General features: G+C 42.4%; 1 protein-coding gene across 10 annotated transcripts in view; it reads left to right on the forward strand.

Annotated features, from left to right (window-relative positions):
• Positions 1 to 15,210, forward strand: part of SNX19 (sorting nexin 19) — a 47,273-nt gene extending 32,063 nt beyond the window's left edge. For 2 of the 10 annotated variants that reach the window (XM_019421434.2, XM_019421428.2), the window contains exons 9-11: positions 3,301 to 3,485; positions 4,589 to 4,676; positions 5,591 to 7,130. In XM_019421434.2, coding sequence (XP_019276979.1) covers positions 3,301 to 3,485; positions 4,589 to 4,676; positions 5,591 to 5,723 — 406 coding nt within the window. In that variant the 3' untranslated portion in view covers positions 5,724 to 7,130. Of the gene's footprint in view, positions 1 to 3,300; positions 3,486 to 3,618; positions 3,869 to 4,588; positions 4,677 to 5,590; positions 7,131 to 10,147; positions 14,846 to 15,064 lie in introns of those variants that run through there. The other 8 variants (XR_002073017.2, XM_019421430.2, XM_019421431.2 and 5 more) reach the window with 8 other exon arrangements.
• The last annotated feature ends 3,121 nt before the right edge of the window (positions 15,211 to 18,331 follow it).

The raw sequence follows: 18,331 nt of genomic DNA on the forward strand, positions 1-18,331 counted from the left end.
CAGATTTCTTTTTAACTTTCCCACTTGTAAGTTAGGAATAGAAAGACAGCATGTGGAATAGAGAGATGAAGGGAACTAATAAGCTAAGGCATTAGTCTCTCTTTTAATTTTCCAGTGCTTAATCTCTTCACCTTCTCTAGCCCGGTTTCAGAGTGAACAGACCAATATGAAGGGAATCAGTAAGACTAGATAAAGCACTGTGGTGGTATGTGTGGAGCTCTACTCTGGAGAAGGATGATAGAATAAGAGGAAGGGAAAAGGGGGATGGAAAGGGGAGAAGAGATCATTGGATGAAGAAACCCCTGCCTTCTTTGTTGTCATCAGTTGTTGGTTCTGTGCTAGGTGTTAGGCAAGGTAAATAATACAGAATCCCTGAATCTGGTCATTTACAACTTAAGAAAGGCATTTTGTGTAATAATAAAGCATGCCTTAGAAATTGTTCTAAAGCTCACAGATTTTTTCTGTTCTGTCTGAGGCGCAGGGCAATTTGGGTGGTGGTAGTAGTCGGCACTGGTCATTTTCTTGGTTTTGGCTTTATGATTTTTTTTCCTTCTACCTTGGGATGCTCATCATTCACAATAAGATACCATATCTCAGGAGTTCTGTGAGCACGAAAGGTTTTGCTGCCCTGCCTCTTTTCCATGGGCTGTCTGGGGCTAGAAAATGAAACATGGCTAACCCTAGATGTCCAGGAGAAAGCCTGTTTTCTTAGAGGAAGAGAGGTAGGAGGAACCTGGGCAAGAGGAGAATCTTGAAAAGGGTGAATGTTTAAATCTGCGTGGTACAAGTGTGTGTGGTTGGTGTCTTTTACCTTCAGGGTATGAAGAAGCCTGAGGGTAAGAGAAACCACAGCACCTTGCAGGTAGAAGCCACTTTGTACATTACATTCCTCTTTTTAGACATGCAGTTTGTTTCGTTTCCACCAATTTGTACAAGTCCTATACTTTCTCATATTCCTTACATTCCTGGGAATAACTTGTTGATCACTTCTGTGCCTCAGGGTTTATAGTGGTTGACAGTTTCTTTATCAGCAGTTGACATTTACTTGGAGACCTTAGTTCTCTTTGTCAGTTCCACTTAGCTCCCACAACTTGAGTTGACTCACTGACTCATCCTCATCATCAAGGGCCTTATTTTTACTTTTCCCTACTTTGTTTCTCCTTCCCAACATTCCCATTTAGGGTTCGATAAGTTGTAGTTCTATAGATTTGCATACATTTATACACTCATATTTTGCCATGTGCCAAAATTTGTTTTGCACCCAGCTGGTATGCTTGAGTCACGAAGTCAACAATGGAAGAGAACAAAAAGGACATCCTTGCCATAATGCAGTGGTGCAAGGGCCTGTTCCTATCAGGTGAATTAAGGTTAATTCAAAACAATCAGACTCCTATATTGTAAGACGTGCCCAGAAGATGACCGAGGTCCCCAGATTTACTGTTCAGTATTCTGCTCTAAGAAGGGTTGAGCAGATGCTGAGACAGATACCTTTGAAGAGTGGAGTCACAGGCATCACTGGCCCCAGAGAACAAGAATAAGGGTACACTGGCTTATGTGCAAATGGGAATGAGAAGCTGAGCTAGAACTAATTCCAGGCAAAGGTTTCTGGTTTAAGATTCTCCTGGCTTTTTTGGAGGACTTCAAGATTTTGGTTTTCACTCCAATGAAACCAGTTGCTCAGATGAGACCCTAGTGCACATCATTCACCTTAGCAGAAGTCACACAAGTATTTGTGGCCTGAGGTGAAGAACGAGAGTTGGGTCACTTGATTCCCTGCAGATAATCTGATCAGGCCATTGCATACACCTCCCTTTGCTGACCCTTTTCTATAAACAGGAACAGAAATTCTTGCTACTGGATCCCTTTCATCAGGCGTCTTAGGCTCGCTGAATGAAAAGCCCTATAAAAAGGAGATGCAGCCCTAATAATATCAAATACGATCGTGATGGCTATTTTGGGCAAGAGCAGCTTTGTGCCGCTCTTGATCTCCATCGGTGTCTGCCATTCCTGCCCTGCCATTACCTTTCAGACTTCCTATTCTTAGAATCATTTGTGAGCCCTCGGCTTGGGGGATTGCAGCCCCCAAGGCTGGAATGCCTAGCTTGAGTGGAATGCAGACTGTCTGGCAGAGTGGAGGTTAAATAAAGTTTGCCTTGGCAGCCCCCTCTGCTCTTGGATGGGCGACAAGTAACTCGGGTATAGGAGCAATGGCATGAGCTGCCATGTGGTGCAGGACCAAATAGAGTAGAAGTGGTTGATGGTCCATCCGTTATAATCATAGCCTTGTCAGGCTCAGCCCTGCTCCATACTGAGGAGACTTGGCAGGCTTGACCCTCAGCTAGTAACCATATTGCTCTGAAGAAATGCAGGAACAAATAAAGAATAAGGGTGAAATGACTGCAGGAGCTGCAGATTTAGTAAGTTTGCCCCCTCAGAGTTATTGCCTCATTTTTGAATGTGAGATAAAGGGGGAAATTTTCATTGTAATAAGAACTATCGCTAGTCAATCAGCAGGCCTTTCTTGAGCACCAGGGCACTGCGGGAAACTTTTTAAAAGTATAAGACATATAGAAATCTTGTGGTGCTTATACTTTAGTTGGAAAAGTAAAGCTGTAAGCACATGAGAAAATAATTTATATTCTAGAGTAAATTATTAGTTCCAAATCTATACTGTAGAACTAAGTGCTGAAGGAAGTGTAAGAGGAAAGAGAACACTTCTAGCTGGAATGGTCAAGCAGAATTTTGTGGAGGAGGTGGGGCTAAGCAGGTCTTGCTAGGATGGCAGACTTGTACTGGAAAGAAGAGGGCCTTGTCAGTGAGCAGACTGTTACAAGCAAAAGATGGATGTAGGACACTCTTAGAACAGCTCATGGGTCCATGAAGAGCCTGGATGTGCCACACCCTGGATGTGGACAGGGTGGCAAAGGAGAGGGATTTATCTAAAATCACCAAACCCTTAGCTGGAAAGGCAGCATGTGCACCTTGCTGAGAAATGACAGAACTTCCCACTAGAAGACAGTTGGAAAGCTCCAGCCCTGCCAGATACTGGGGCCCTCCTAGTGCTCTGTTCTGTGCAACCTCTAATACAACATGCAGTTCCTATCGGACACACAGTAAATAACAGTATTATTACTATTACTCATCTTCAAAGTCTGTGGTGCCGAGTTATTAAATTGGCTGGGTTTCATTTGTGAGAGTTGCCACTGCCTTCACTTTGCTCTGTGCTGATTGCTCACATGATTCACACCTTTCTGCAGTTCTTCCTTCAGATTTATCTGACCATTCTCTCTTCCACCACAGGTGGCTGGAGGTACAAGTGGCTAATCTAACATGTCCACAACGCTGGGTGCAGTACCTCCGACTTCTTCAGGAGTCCATCTGGCCTGGTGGGGTTTTGCCTAAGTATCCACGGCCTGTAAGGACCCAGGAGCAGAAAGTGGCTGCTGAAAAACAGGCTTTGCAGAGCCTGATGGGAATCCTGCCAGGTAATTGGATGATGAAATAAGTTATACTGATGATTAGTCCTTTCTCATCTGGCTTTGCCACCATTACCCCACACCCCTTCCCATTTTTAAAAGGGCTTAAATGTGATTAGACTGTTGACCCACCATTTCTCAGGCCAACAGGAAAATGATCGGGGCCGCAATTCTTTTATCCCTCATTCAAGTGATGCTGAGGGAATAGAAGGAATCACTGAGACCACACCGTAAATAGTAGGTGAGAATCCTGCAGATACTTGAGATAATAACAGCTCTTCCTACACCACAGAGGCAGGTCTCAGAACTATTCCCACCAGATGAAGATCTCAGGTTCTCTGCCAATTCATGGTTTTTGGACCAGGGAAGAAAATGATATGTGCCATAGAAGCTTGGCCTTGATAAATTGGGGTCATTGAATAAAGTACCTGGTTATTAGCAGTAGATAAAAACAAACTCTGGAGAGGACTTTTTTTCCTTTACTTTCTATAGACTTTTAGAAGGCAGGAAAGGCAATTTGTTGCCTGTCGCTGTGCTATGGTAACCAGGGTACAGTAGTAAACTCTTAACTCTTAAAACAATTTTATATACTCTTATTAACCTCTGCTCTCCACCCTAAACTGTTACATCAGAAGTACCTGAACTTTAGGGGTGCCTGGGTGGCTCAGTAGTTTGAGTGTCTGCCTGTTGATATCGGCACAGGTTATGATCCCAGGGTCGTGGGATCAAGCCCCACATCGGGCTCCATGCTGAGAGTGGAGCCTGCTTAAGATTCTCTCTCTCTCTCTCTCTCTCTCTCTCTCTCTCTCTCTCTCTCTCTCTGCCCCTCCCCTACTCATGCATATGCTCTATCTCTCTCTCTCTCTCTTAAAAGAAAAAAAAAATCCTGCACTTTAATGACTGGTTACAGAATTATTTCTTGAGGCCCATTCTTATTTAAACACTTGAGAAACATTTCTCTTAGCTTTTCCCTGTTTTAGTTTGACTATGTAGTTCAGAAGTTTGCCAGAAATACCTCCTTGAATAAAGATGGCAGATATCATGAGATAATCTCCTTAGAATCTAAGGCTTCCACGGTAGCACTGAAACCACATCTGCTTTTTCCTCTTCAGATATTGTAGTAGAAATCCTGGGGGTGAACAAATGCCAGCTGAGCTGGAGTCTAGTCTTGGAGTCACTACAGCAACCCGTCATCAACAGGTAGGCTGAAGACGTATGTATACTCAGCATCACCACAGCTGAAGCCATCTCTGGTCTCAGAGGTGTCCACGATTTCTAAGTGTGCAACCCACATTGAGAAGAATAGAACTGCAGTCTTTGTTTGCCCTGGGCCCTGACTGCAGGGTGTGATGTCCAGATCCACACATACTAAGAAAAACCTACACTGACAGCTTCATATGTCACTGACAGGTCATATAATTTCCAGCTCTACATTCAAGGCTGCACAGCAAAGCTGAATAGTATTACAATCAGGAATTGTCTTTGCTTAATATGAAGTAGACAAGATAATAAGGTTTGGCTCTGATAAAGGGACCAGAAATATTGGGTGAATACTCCTGGAATAATCCAGAAGAGGTAGGTATTTCCCTGGCTGGTGCCTTGGGATATAGTGCTTCTGAAAAGTATTTAGGACTTCCAGTCCTTTCTCAAACCCTGTCCCAAAGCAGACTGCATCGATTAACTGTCACTACTTAAGGGCCCTGGCTTTTGCTTCATTGTCTGTAAGGTCACCCATAGATCTATGATGATTAATTATGAGAAACAGCCATAGTCAGAAGCTCTGAAAATTCTTAGTAAGTTGATATCACAAAGATTTTCCCTACTTCACAGTTTTTCAGAGTAGTACTGATCTGCTAATGCAGCTATATAAATAAATGTGGAGTTTCCTAAAATCTAGTCTCAAGTTCTATTTCTACCTCTCTTGCGGTCATAACCTTTATTCGCAAACTTTTATTTCATGGCGGAGGCTTCATCAAGCTATTGAAATTTAGAGTTCACTAAGGATATCAGTAATGGGCAAGGAGGGGAAGGGAGAATAAATGTCATAAACAGGGATCTGGTGTCTGTTGACCGAGCCAGACCCTCCTCTAAGTTGTTTTGTCCATTTGTTTCAGGCATTTGATTTACTGCCTTTGGGACATCATCCTGGAATTCTTGGATCTCAGTGCCTCTGTTGAGGAGTCTACCATAACCACCTCTGCCTCAGATACCCCAGGCAACCCCAGGAGAATGGGTGTCTCCCCTTAGCCATAGGTTATTTGCTCATTCTTTGAAGGCTAGGAAAGGAGAGTTGTTCTCCCACCCCATGACCAGTCAGGAAACCTGTGCTCTCTGAAACTGGGCTGTAACTCAGAAGGGGCACAGTTCTTCCCTAGCTCTACTCCATTTGTAGCAGGTGATGGGAGAAATATGTACCAATCGCATGCGTATCCATTCCCATACCTTTTTTTGTAATGTTTGGATTGTTACTAGTGGAAAAGGAATCCGTGAGGTAGAAGAATGAGCCCCTTTTGCCTCCTCTTTGCCCTCCTTCCTAAGGTTGTTTGACAGGAGCCTGGCCCTGTATATACATGTTCCTAATCCATTAACACAAGTTGAGATAGACCAAGAGAAAACTGGTAACCAGATTTCTTGGAGGAGTAGACAATCTTCTAGAGCTCTCTGTTCCCACTAAGAAACTGAAAATTCATTCAGGTCCACCCTTGAAAGCCAGATCCTCTGAGTTCTATCTAGTTTCTCAACAATTCCAGAAGAAGGAGGGAAAACATTTCTCAAGGGACTTTTTGCTGATGGGCTATTTCCCAACACATCAGTCCTAGGGAGGATATCGTTGAAGGCTGCTTCCATGGGTGGCTACACTTTTCCTGTTCAGAAGACTTCAAAGTGGACTGCTAAAGCTTCTGGGTAGATCCACCCCACCCTCCACACCCTTTCCTGAAAGGAGTTGCATCAGATTTTATTTATTAGCTTTCCTCCTAACCCCTCTCCAAGAACAGTTGAGTTTTGGTCTTTGTGAACTTCTCTCTGTCTTCCTTCAGCAGAATCATATGGCAAGTTGCTTAGTCAGCCCAGTGCTTCCAAAGGGAAGGGAAAGGCTTGTTCCTGCTCTGTGCCTGGGAATGTGCCCAAAGAGGAGGGAACCCAGGGGAAGTACAGGGCTTCTCTTTTCACAGGTAGGGGACTTTTTCACAGGCAGGGGACTTTTAACTTGAACCGATAATATTAGCAAACCTGTAATGGATTGATTACCACAAAATGCTTTAAACAGGAAGTACTGTTCTTAAGATTATAATTAGTCTTTAGGAACACTTGAAGATGGAGGCAAAGGTACTATATCAGACACTAGTGTCTTAGAAGAATGGAACAATTAGGAGAAACTGTTGGTAGGAAAGAGGCAGACAGAAAGTCACAAGGGAAGTACTATACATTAAATTCATGTGAGTAGCTGACAGGGTTTAAGACCTTTGCCCCCCCTCATCCCTTTAGCTTTGCACTTGCCTATTAGTGCCCTGCTGTCACTGAATTATGGATCCTCCCATTTAGAAGGGGATCTTGGGGTAAGACAGCAAGGAGATGGATCTAGAACAAGTGTCAGGTTCCCTTAGACTCTGAAGTAGATGATGTACACAAAATTAAAGTGGTTTATGGGAGAAAGTTGTGTAATCTTTTACTTTTTTTTTTTTTTTTTTAAATACCCCTTGGGAGGCTTTTACCTATAAAATGTGTTCTGCTGTAATCAGAAGGCTTTAGTTAGGCTATTATTGCCTAAGGACAGGGAGATGAATGAGATCATGTCTCATGGCACCTTCTAGCCTTAAAATTTGATTGTTACAGCGACTTTATGGCTCCGAAACTTCTTTCACCCTGGACACTCACAGGCAGAAAGAATTCGGCATTTCTAGCTTTAGTAATTACGTATTTGCAGGATTACAGGGGTTCCAGTCTCCCATATTGAAGTGGATCCTTCACCTTTTTCAACTATGGGGCCGGATGCTCTTTGGGATAGGTACAGGTGGCCAGCTCATTTCTGCTACCCTTCTCTCTTCATACTTTACCCTCACAGGTACTTAGCCACCTATACTGCTTTGAATCTGTGCTACTAGTTCTGGCTCAGATGTCATACAAAGCCAGTCCATAAGCTGACACACCATAAAATCCTTGTGGCTATAACATCTAAGGAATCTTTTGACACTGCCATTGTATTTCATTTTACGTAAGAGATCCCATCCCTGTTTTCTATGTCCCAAAATATGAGTTGTCTTCAGATCCTCCTGCCCAGAAGGGAAATAATGGATATCACCAAGGAAATAAATAATCAAAGCCCATCTGATCTTGAAATAACCTGTCAAGTTTGGGTAGAAGGGACAGACTGCAAGGGAGATCAGCATTTGGGAGAGAGCCACAGGTATCAGGAAAAGATGCTGTTGGCTGAATGATAAAAGGCAATGAAAAATTGGGTCTGCACTAACCCAGAACATTCCTGAATTTTCTTTTGCCCTACCCAGCACATTCATTTCCAGTTGCTCCTAATACCCAACAGCAGTTGTTAGGTTCTGGGTGGAGTAAAATATGTATAAACATGGTCCGTGGCTATATGAGTCAGGATGCTTTGGACTGAAAGGAAACTAATAGGAAAATTTATTTTCTTCCATAAGATCAGTACCTGAGTAGGTAAGTACCACAGTAGGTAAGATTGATGGATTCAGCAACTCTGACCCCATAATGGGCCCAGAATATTCGCATCTTTCTTTTCTGCCATCATAAACATGTTTTTTCTGTTCTCAGACTGCCTACCTTCAGGGTTGCTGCAGTTTGGGGCATCACATTCATACATAAAATGTGAAAGAACAGGGGCACCTCTTCCATCTTTTCTTTTCTTTTCTTTTCTTTTCTTTTCGTTTCTTTTTTTAACATTTACTTATTTTTGAGAGAGCACAAGTCGAGGAGGGGCAGAGAGAGAAGGAGACACGATCCCAAGCAGGCTCCAGGCTCTGAGCTGTCAGCACAGAGCTTGACCAGGGCTCAAACTCACAAACTGTGAGATCATGAGCTGAGCCAAGGTTGGATGCTCAATTGTCTGAGCCACCCAGGCGCCCCCATGTTTTCTTTTAAAGAATGAAGAAACCTTTTCCTAGAAGTCCTTCAAGAATGCTCATGACTCACTGGTCAGAACTGTTCACCCTGAGCCAATCCACTGTCACTGAAAATGGCATTACCTGGTTGGCTTGCAATAGTATTTACCCCACCAGAGAGGAGATCACCCCCCAGGAAAGTTAATACCTAAAAAAACCATTAGATGTTAGCAAGGAAGAAACAGAGAATGTGTGTTAATAGTATTCTATCATCTGTTACAACATCAACAAACCCCCATGGCCCTAAAAATATATGGTACCAGGTAAGAGAGAATATTTGCTGAAGGCACCACTTGGAGCACTTCATCTACATTAACTTATTCAACCTTGTAAAGTAGGTTCTGTCATATGTCCCCATTTTATAGATGAGGAACACAAGGCACAGAGAGATTGTGAGTTGCCCAGTCACTTGCAAGGAAATGGCAGAGCCTAGATACAGATTTTGCCAGTCTACCCTCAACCCTACATGCATAACCATTACACTAGTCTATGTTTCTTCTTACAAAGCAAAATAAGACCAGGTTCTCACTTTTAAGGAGCTTACAATCTAGTAAAGAAGTGTGCAAACTTTTCGGTAAAGGAGCAGAGAATGAATACAGGCTTTGTGGCCATATGGTGGTCTCTTTTGCAACTACTGAGCTCTTCCATTGTAACACAAAAGCAGCCATAGACAATACATACAGAAATGACTGTGGCTATGTTCCAACAAAACTTTATTTACAAAAACAGGTAGCTGACCGGATGTGGCCCATGAGTCATTTGCAGACCTCCTGTCTAATGAGTTAGAACAGTGCTTATCAAACTTCAATGTCCGTGTGATTCAGCTGGGATCTTGTTAAAGAATATGCTGCATTTTTAACAAGCTCCCCAATGTATGCCATTGAGAATGTGGATCTTCTACCACATGCTGAGTATCAAGGGATTAGAACATGGGCAACTCTTCATCGAGTGTGATTAATCCACTACTAAATATTTAGGAAGGGCACTTAATTGAGAGTGGAGGACCAAGGAAAGCCTGAGATAATAATATCTGAATTGACTCCTGAAAGATTCATGAGAATTAGCCAGTGAAAACATGGGGAAGGTGTCCAGATGGAGGGAACAATGTGTGCAAAGGCAGTCATCACAGGAAGACAAATACCATATGATCCTGTGTATCCAAGGTACCTAGAGTGGTCAGCCTCACAGAAACAGTAGAAATGTGGTTGTCAGGGACTAGAGAGGAGGATGGGGAGTGTGTAATGGGTACGGAGTTTTAGTGTTACAAAATGAAAAAGTCCTGGAGATCTGTTTTACAACAGTATCAATCGATGTGACGCTACTGAGCTGTACACTGAAAGTGGGTAAGATGGTAAATTTTACATTATGTGTGTTTTACTACAATCAAGAAATTTAAAATTAAAGCCATGGAGAGCTACAAGTGGCACAGCAGAGTGGGAGCGCAGGCTGCGGGGAGGGGGGTGGAGAGAGGGGGTGCTGGGAGAGGGCCTGTCTAGTGTGACATGCTCAGGAACCTGGTGCTGTTCTCCCTCTACACAGTGGGGAATTGTTGAGGAATCTTCCAGAGGAGTATTTCTCATCAAAATTAACAGTTCCTGTTTACGGGACACATGGTGGTATAAAAGGTAAACAGCCTTTCTTAGTCCTGCCCCTTGGATTTGACCCCTGTCTCCGTCACCTTCTGACCCTCCTTAATTTCTTCGAGTCTGTTCCTACTCTTTCTTACATATAAGGTGGCTTCAGGATCTATAGAGTATAATGAGCTGAAGTGACAACAGCCTGACTGAAACCTAGCTCTGTCACTTAATCAGCTGTGAAGATGTGGTCAGGTAACTTAGCTTCACTGAGACTTAAATTTCTCTCTCAGAAAAAGGGACAGATACAACCATTTTGAGAAGTGAATTGTAAGAACAAGCTTTATAAAACACAAGAGCTATGCCATAGAAACATCAGTGGTATTATTATCCTGCTGTCCTGCTGTCTGAGGGACAGTTGGGAGATGCCTTGATTCACATACCATGGAGCCACACTGTCCTCTAGCAAGCCTCAGTTCCCCAGCCCTCTAAGAACCTGCTGTTTATCTCGGTCTTCTTTGCACTGGGGCAATATGTGTTTTCCCAGGAGGAGGAAAGGAAGGTTAGCCAACCCTGCTGGATGCAAATGGGAATGGGAACCAACCAGGGGCAGGAGTGGTTAATTGGGGAGCAAAGGAAACCATGATGCTTTTGTAGTTAAAGGCCTAACTGGGCAAGCTCTTCCATCACTTGGCATCTCCATTTCCTTTCCACTGAGAGTGCCAGAAATAACAGGGCAGTAGTTGCTTTCACTGCCTTTGTGGACAAGAGAATGAAACCATTGCAGGGGGAATTTCTGCTAACTAACAAACCCCCGCCATTCTGTGGTGTAAAGGATGAGAAATGCTACACACAGCAGTGTTTCTCAGAAGAGAGCCAGTGAGAGGAGACTACCCCAAATACTACTTCCATAGCCTAAGACTTGTCCAGTATTTATTACACAAAGACATCACTGGCCTGTTTAAAAAAGAAAGAAAAAAACAAAAATGTGTCGAGCAAGTGAAAATCATCATAGCTGTTTTCCTGTAGTGACCTAACAGCAACAGGGTTGGAAGCCGGGGCAATGCTGATTTGGCGGAGGAAATGCGGGCACTGACAGCCACCTTGGCAGATACACTGTGCTATTCTCAGACTTGCCGAGCCTTCTTGCCGCCTCCCTACATCTCTCACCTGTCTCTGGTCTGAGAATGCACTTGAACTCTGCTTTCTTGGAAATGAAAAGAAGCATGCAGCTGTATCCAGAGAACTCCTGTCTGATGTCTGTTCCACATGACAAAATCTGTTTTCTCTCCACATCTTGACTCTTCAAACCTTACCTACAAGTGCTTCTGTAGAAGTCACTAGCACACTGTTTCTGGGATGTGGAAGTTTGGGAAGGAAAAAAATAATATCAGTATCAGGATCCAAACTTAGAACTAACATTTCTTTAAGTGACAATTATCTACTCGTTTTAACTCAAAATAGACCTCCTTGTTACCAGAATTTGTTTAGGAACTGCAAGCTAATTGTAGCATTAGGGTGTTGTAATGATTAAGAAGGTAAGTCTGTGTCAGATATCTAAATTCCTACTTTGGCTTTTTTTCCCCCCTTCCCCTTATGTTCCGTATGACTGTTGCAGCCTATTATTATGAGCAATGGAGAGCTATAGCTATAATTGTACTTTCAGACACTTGCATTCATCAATGAGGGCAAAGGCCAACCAAGATTAACCCACAAGTCTGTGATTGCAAAGAAAGGCTCTAGTATGTCTGCAGAAGCTGTGACTTCTCTGTTCTGGGTTGCCTTGGATTTAGGCATCTTCAAGCTCAGGTGATTGGCCCTTTTGCCTGTGCACCATTGTTGGAGAATCATCCTGCCCCAGTAGCATCAGAAAGATTAGCAAAGATTTAGCAAAATGTCTGCATTTCATATCTTGCCTTTAGGGAGGATTGACCTTATTAAGAAAAAAAAAAAAACTTAAAAAGTCCTTCTGGAGTTTACATTCTTTACCAATACTAACATGGAGTCCAAATTCAAACTAATGGCAAGCCAGTTCCTTTCCAGCTTCCTGTACTTGTGGCAAAAGTTTGCCTCCTATCATCTGTAAACACAAATGATTCAAGAATACTGAGGGTACCTTTCATTAAGGCTTCATATGGCTCTGGGAGAGTCACGTGGGCTTGGTTGGCAATAGGACTTCTGCTGGGAGAGAGAATGTATTATGGAGATGGTTTCGCAGAAGGTTGGATGAGATGGCTTCCCAGAAATCTAGGGGCCTGCATCCTGTTCTCTCCAGCTTCTGTCCTTTGGCCCCTGTTCTTTCATCCAGCTGTGCACAGGTGGGCACCCTCTGTCAAGGCCAATTCAAGTTTCACCTTCTCCAAGGAGCTTTATCTGATTGTGCCAATCAAAATTCTCTCTCCTTCTGAGTTACTTACACTTCTCAATGTGATCAAGGTCAATGTGCATTTTATGGGGTCCTCAGTAAGAGATGAATTCTTCAAGGGCAAGAAACATATATCCATTTTATTCCCATTATATCCCTATGCTTCAGCCTCCCCATAGGTAGTGCATAATAGATACAAAATAATAAAGACTGAGGCTTATTTAACTAAAGAAGATTATGCTTGTAATACTTTTAGAAGGTAAAATATGTTAATAAATTAAAGAGTTTACTGGGCACAGAGATGTGAGAGAGGGACAAGGGGGAAGCACATTTTCATTTTTCTGACCTTATATCTTTATTCAATAGCAAATATAAAATGAAAGAAGTTGGTTTTTATATTTCCCATGCCAAAATCCACACAGTTTTATAACAGTACTGTTTGCAGTCTATGTGGACCATAAGGTGCTAAAACTGTAAGCTTTTTAAAGAAAATTAGTCCTGATTTGAAGATATTTTTAAAATCCTCCAGTCACAAAAGTACAAAACATACCCTGTCTACTTTCTAGTCCCCACCTTCACCTACTGGATCAGAAAGCAAAACAAACAATCACAGGAAATATTCTCAACTCTTTCCTGCCCCAGACACAAATTTGTAAGAAAGCAATTACCATGAGGAGAACGATTGGTTTGCTACCTGACTGCTCTAAGATAATCTTGGAAATCCTTTGGTCCCAGATTTAAAATTCTTTACTTCAGACCTTTTCTAACAGCATATCTAAGCCATGTCTAAGATCCTACAAGGAAAACTCTTCAAAGACAAAGTAATAACCTTGAAGAAAAGAAAGGATAGCATAAATTCCTCCTCGTTCTTACAGGTGTTTGCTATCTTCCCCACCACATTTCCTGCTGCAACTATTTGCCCAAACACAACAGATCAAAACTAGGCAGCTGCCATAGGAATGAAAACTAACGAATCTAAGACACCTGGATTAATGGCAGGACAACATGTTGGCCCTGAGGGGATAAAATCACCTGCTGTTTTGGGGGCCCCAGAAAGGGCCTCCAGGCCATGATTTGAAAGAGGGCAACAGCAGGTAAAGGAGCACAGGAGGAAGAAGTTCAGTCTGAGAATTAAAACAATGATGTATTTCATGAAAAGAAGGAAACTCTAGACAATATAGCGCTTGGGTCATATATTATCTTAGACTAGGTCTGCATAAAAAGGATCCCATCTGCTATGGAATGAAGTCCATTCTGGTGCCAGTTAACATTTGCACAACACATGATGTGGAATAGTCTCTGGAGCCAAGATTGGTTCTGTATCCACCCAGGGGCAGGTTGGTCACTCTCCAGTGTAAACCTTCTTGGGATTAACCACTTATTCCAGTGTTGTGCACTGCATAATTAATACCAGATCAGTTCCAGACAGCTTTGTACATCCTGCATATGGATGAAGACCCAAAAAAAAATTTTGGTGATCTGTTTGGATGAGATAGAGAAAGGTGTTGTTCTAATGTTTGAAGCAGAAGTCATCCCCATGTACAGGGGTTTACCTTGCACAGATGGGGGCTCGTGGGTGGCATGTGACATTTACCAGGAAGGAGCTTGTCTGGACAAGTAAGAGGGGTGATAAGTGTGCATGTGTGGATACAGAAGTAACATCTGAGGCATTAATGCTTGAAGAGCAGGGCTATGCACCTCCTTTTAGCAATCTGGAGAGGACTGAGGCAAGAGCTTGTGTTTCAGCAAGGTTTTGGATATGGAAGAATGCCCACTGTTGGGGTGGAATGACCTGAGTTATAAGATTAGAGTTTCTGTGGATTTTTCCCATGTAATAGAAATTTTTTTTCTTCTAGTTTCGTTCATAGCAGGCAGCATTGGACCAATAGTTTGCCTAAGCCTACTTCTTCTCTATATTATTTCTGAAACCCTTTTCTTAAACACTAAAGTAAATAACAAGAAAAAACAAGAAACCTTTTCAAAAAACTTCATATTTGTCATTTCTCTTTATTGTGTGTGCAGCTTCAAAGCTGCTTTTCCTCATGTTTAATTTTTTTTCCTATGTCAGCTTACCAATCTTCATGGGTTTGACTTGGCTGCCCCACTAGTCCAGTTGTCTTTTTGATAAATTAACATGGACAGCAACTTAAGGTTCCATGGAAATCTTAAACATGATATTTCTTATACTTGACTCACAGTCGATATTCTAGGAGGAAGATTGCCCTACTGTCCCCTCCTGTGAAATCAGAATAACCACCAATCCTGAAATTAAACATTTTGATAAATTCTTTCCATGTCCCAAGCTGTTCGTACAATGTTATGGACTAAATGTTTGTGTCTTCCCAAAATTCGTATGTTGAAGCCCTAGTCCCCAATGTGATGGTATTAGGAGGTGGAGCCTTTGGGAAGTAATTAGATTTAGATCAGGTAATGAGGGTGGTGCCCCATGATGGGATTAGTGCCCTTACATGAAGAAGAAAAGACAACACAGTTTTCTCTTTCCTCATGCACATGAAGAACAGGTCATGTGAGCACATAGTGAGAAGATGGGACACCTGCAAACCAAGAGCAGAGGCTTTAGAAGGAAACCCACCTGTGGGCACCTTGATCTTGGACTTCCAGCCTCCAGAACCGTGAGAAATAAATTGCTATTGTTCAAGTCACCCAGTGTGTGGTATTTTCTTATGGCAGCTCGAGCTAAGATACACAACTAAACAGTTTAGTCATGTAAATCTCTTACCCTGATTTTAAGTCCAGATTCTGAGACTCAGAGAATTTAGGGACTTTCTGAGCCCTCCATGGAAAATCTGGTGTAAAAACTGTTCAGGCACTAAAAAATATAAAAACTGCCTCTGAGTATATTGCTAAAGCTCTCCTCTCCCTCAAATTACCTCTATGAGCTTTCCCTCCTGGAGAAACTCTGAAAACTAGTGACTAAGTGCTCAGATGGGAAGGAGGATAGGTGAAAGGCAAAACACTATTGCTAATTGCTTCTGTTGTTCATAGTACTATATGCCTTTTACCTACCCACACTGATAAGCAATATTTAATAAGCTCCTTTTCAAAAAATAAAATGTAATTAAAAGTTTATCTTAAGTTGGCTGGACTCAGCACAACTTGCTTGAAACATACCCAGCTAGCTTCATTGAGAAGCACCTAAAATGTCCATTCTAACCTGTGCCTTATCAGATGGCTGCCTGTCTTCCTAACTGAGCTGTAAACCCCTTGAAGCTGATTGTCATGTTTATTACAGTCTCTCCAGCATTAAGCATTACACCATGGCACCTCCCTATTTTCTCCTTATGCTGTCATCTCATAGATTCTCAGAAAGCTTGTCAAGTTCCTCTGTCCTTTCCACATAAGCTTGTGACAGACTTTGCCTGTACGCAGTTGCTTGATCCATAAATGAACTTGGCAGCCTTCTTGTGTCAATGGGTAACAGTTTTCTTTCCTTCTGGTAGTCTTGGGATCCTTATTGCCATCTGGCAATTTTCTTTCCATCTTCCTACACACAAAATAGAGCAAAACCCACTTGACTAACCCAAGTTCCATGTAAGCAAAGGTGGGGCCCTTGGCCTGTGTCTGGCCCCGACCTCCCCTCTGCCATCAAAGTATACCAACTTCTCAGTTTGATACCAGAGAGGGTATCTTGTGTGAATTTTGTAGTGGCAGCAGGCTTCATCTGAACCTTGGGGACTCCTGTGGGCCTGTTGCCATGGTAACCAGCCACCACCTGACTCTAACACTCTTTAAGACTGTCTGATCTGAGGTGGAAATGTCCCAAGAAGCAGACCCCACACTGACAGCTCTTAAACACATGACCCATCTCATAAGCACATAGCCAGCTGGAACTTCTCGGTTGCTGGGGCGAAGGAGCCTCTTTATCACCACAGGAGGAATCAGATGAATTCTGGGCTCAAAAAAGTGTTTTGCTTTTTTCCCCCCTAACAGACATACTCTCCAATCCCCAACCTAGCTTGTGGTGAAAGGGCTTCCCCCCTTTCTTATTACATTATGCGTTGTTCAAAATGCTGAGCAAAAGTGGGAGGGAGCAATAACACTAAAGGATTTGAAGTATCTTCCTGTCTGTGGGGGAAGTCTCTGCCCTCAGTGTGGGAAAAGAGAAGGCAGAGAAGGAGGGGAGCAGAAAGTCAGCCTCCTGGGATGCATTGTTGTAATTGATTGTTTCAGCTCACAGGAACACACAGCACCATAAATGGGAGCAGATTTCAATCTTAAAGGGCAGTACTCCTTCACACAGGAAAACAGGTGATTAATAGTATCCATGAGGCCCATATAGATGGTGCCTGTTCAACTCTTCAGGCATGTAAAGGCAGAGAAAGAAACATTCCAAAGATTAGCTTTAAAAAATGACCACTTCATTCTTTGGAATTGTCACAAGGGCATGATATGGACCTTGAACAAATTCCCAATCACCCCAAACTCAGGCAAAGAGAAGCAACAAAATGGGAAGGAACATATTTGGGCATTGAAAGAGCTGGCTTCTAGTCATGGTCACAGTGATCTTGGACAAATCTCTTTACTTTCCTGGACTGATGTTTCTTTCCTCCATACAGAAAGGTTGGACTGGATAATAGGTAAGACCCTGTTCAGCTCTGCAACATCCATTAGACAGCAAAGGCTGTCTTCCAGTTTGAGACCAGTTTCTGGAACAGTGATGATGCTTTCTAAATGGTTTGTCATGAAAATGAATGAATGATTATATTTCATCTTGACTTTTATCTCAATAGAGATTTTCTTTCACTTCATTTGGGTCTCAATTTGAGGAAGGAAGAAAGGAAGGAAGGAAGGAAGGAAGGAAGGAAGGAAGGAAGGAAGGAAGAAGGAAGGAATGAAGAAGGAAGGGAGGGAGGAAGGAAGGAAGGAAGGAAGGAAGGAAGGAAGGAAGAAAGAAGGAAGGAAGAAGGAAGGAAGGAGGGAGGGAGGGATGAAGGAAGGAAGGAAGGAAAGAAGGAAGGAGGGAAGGGAGAAAGGAAGGAAGGAAGGAAGGAAGGAAGGAAGGAAGAAGGAAGGAAGGAAGGAAGAAGGAAGGAAGGAAGAAGGAAGGAAGAAGGAAGGAAGGAAGAAGGAAGGAGGGAGGGAGGAAGGAAGGAAGGAAGGAAGGAAGGAAGGAAGGAAGGAAGGAAGCTTTGACATACTCTTTCTGAGAGGAATGTCTTGCCTTTCTCTGGGCCCTAGGATACAAAGTTCCAATCCTACATTTTCCATCTTTAAGCCTGCCAAAATTAAATTGTTTAAGAATACTGTACAGATTTAAGGAAAAACTACATCCCCAAATTTTCAAGGAATCCAAAGACCTATTCATCTCCAATCAACCTTTCTTAGGATCATCAAAGTACACCATTTCGTTTTTCATTTTCCAGATTATTTTCTGTGAACCATCTCATTTTATCTTCTCATTATTCCTTTGAGGGATGTAATACTTGACACATATATAGGACTTTCTAAATCACAAAGTATTTCATATACAATATCTTATTTAGATCTTGAAAATCACTTTTTAAGATACTTTGGGAAGTTATTGGCATCCCCATTTTACTGAAAAGGAAGCTGAAATACACAGAGTTTGTCTCTTGCCCAAGATTCTGCCCATATTTTCAGGAGGCAAAAGAACCAGGATTAAGAAAATGGCTTTGCTAGTAGACATCCAGGTGAGAATCCTAGCTCTGCCACTGATTAGCTCTGTGTCTGTAGGTAAATTATTTAAAATCTTCATGCCTCAGTTTCCTCATCTATTAAATTGGAATAATAATGGTACTTTCA

The sequence above is a fragment of the Panthera pardus genome, unplaced genomic scaffold (assembly GCF_024362965.1).
Source record: "Panthera pardus isolate Hobbes unplaced genomic scaffold, ASM2436296v1 HiC_scaffold_12, whole genome shotgun sequence".
Classification (NCBI taxonomy): Eukaryota; Metazoa; Chordata; class Mammalia; order Carnivora; family Felidae; genus Panthera; species Panthera pardus.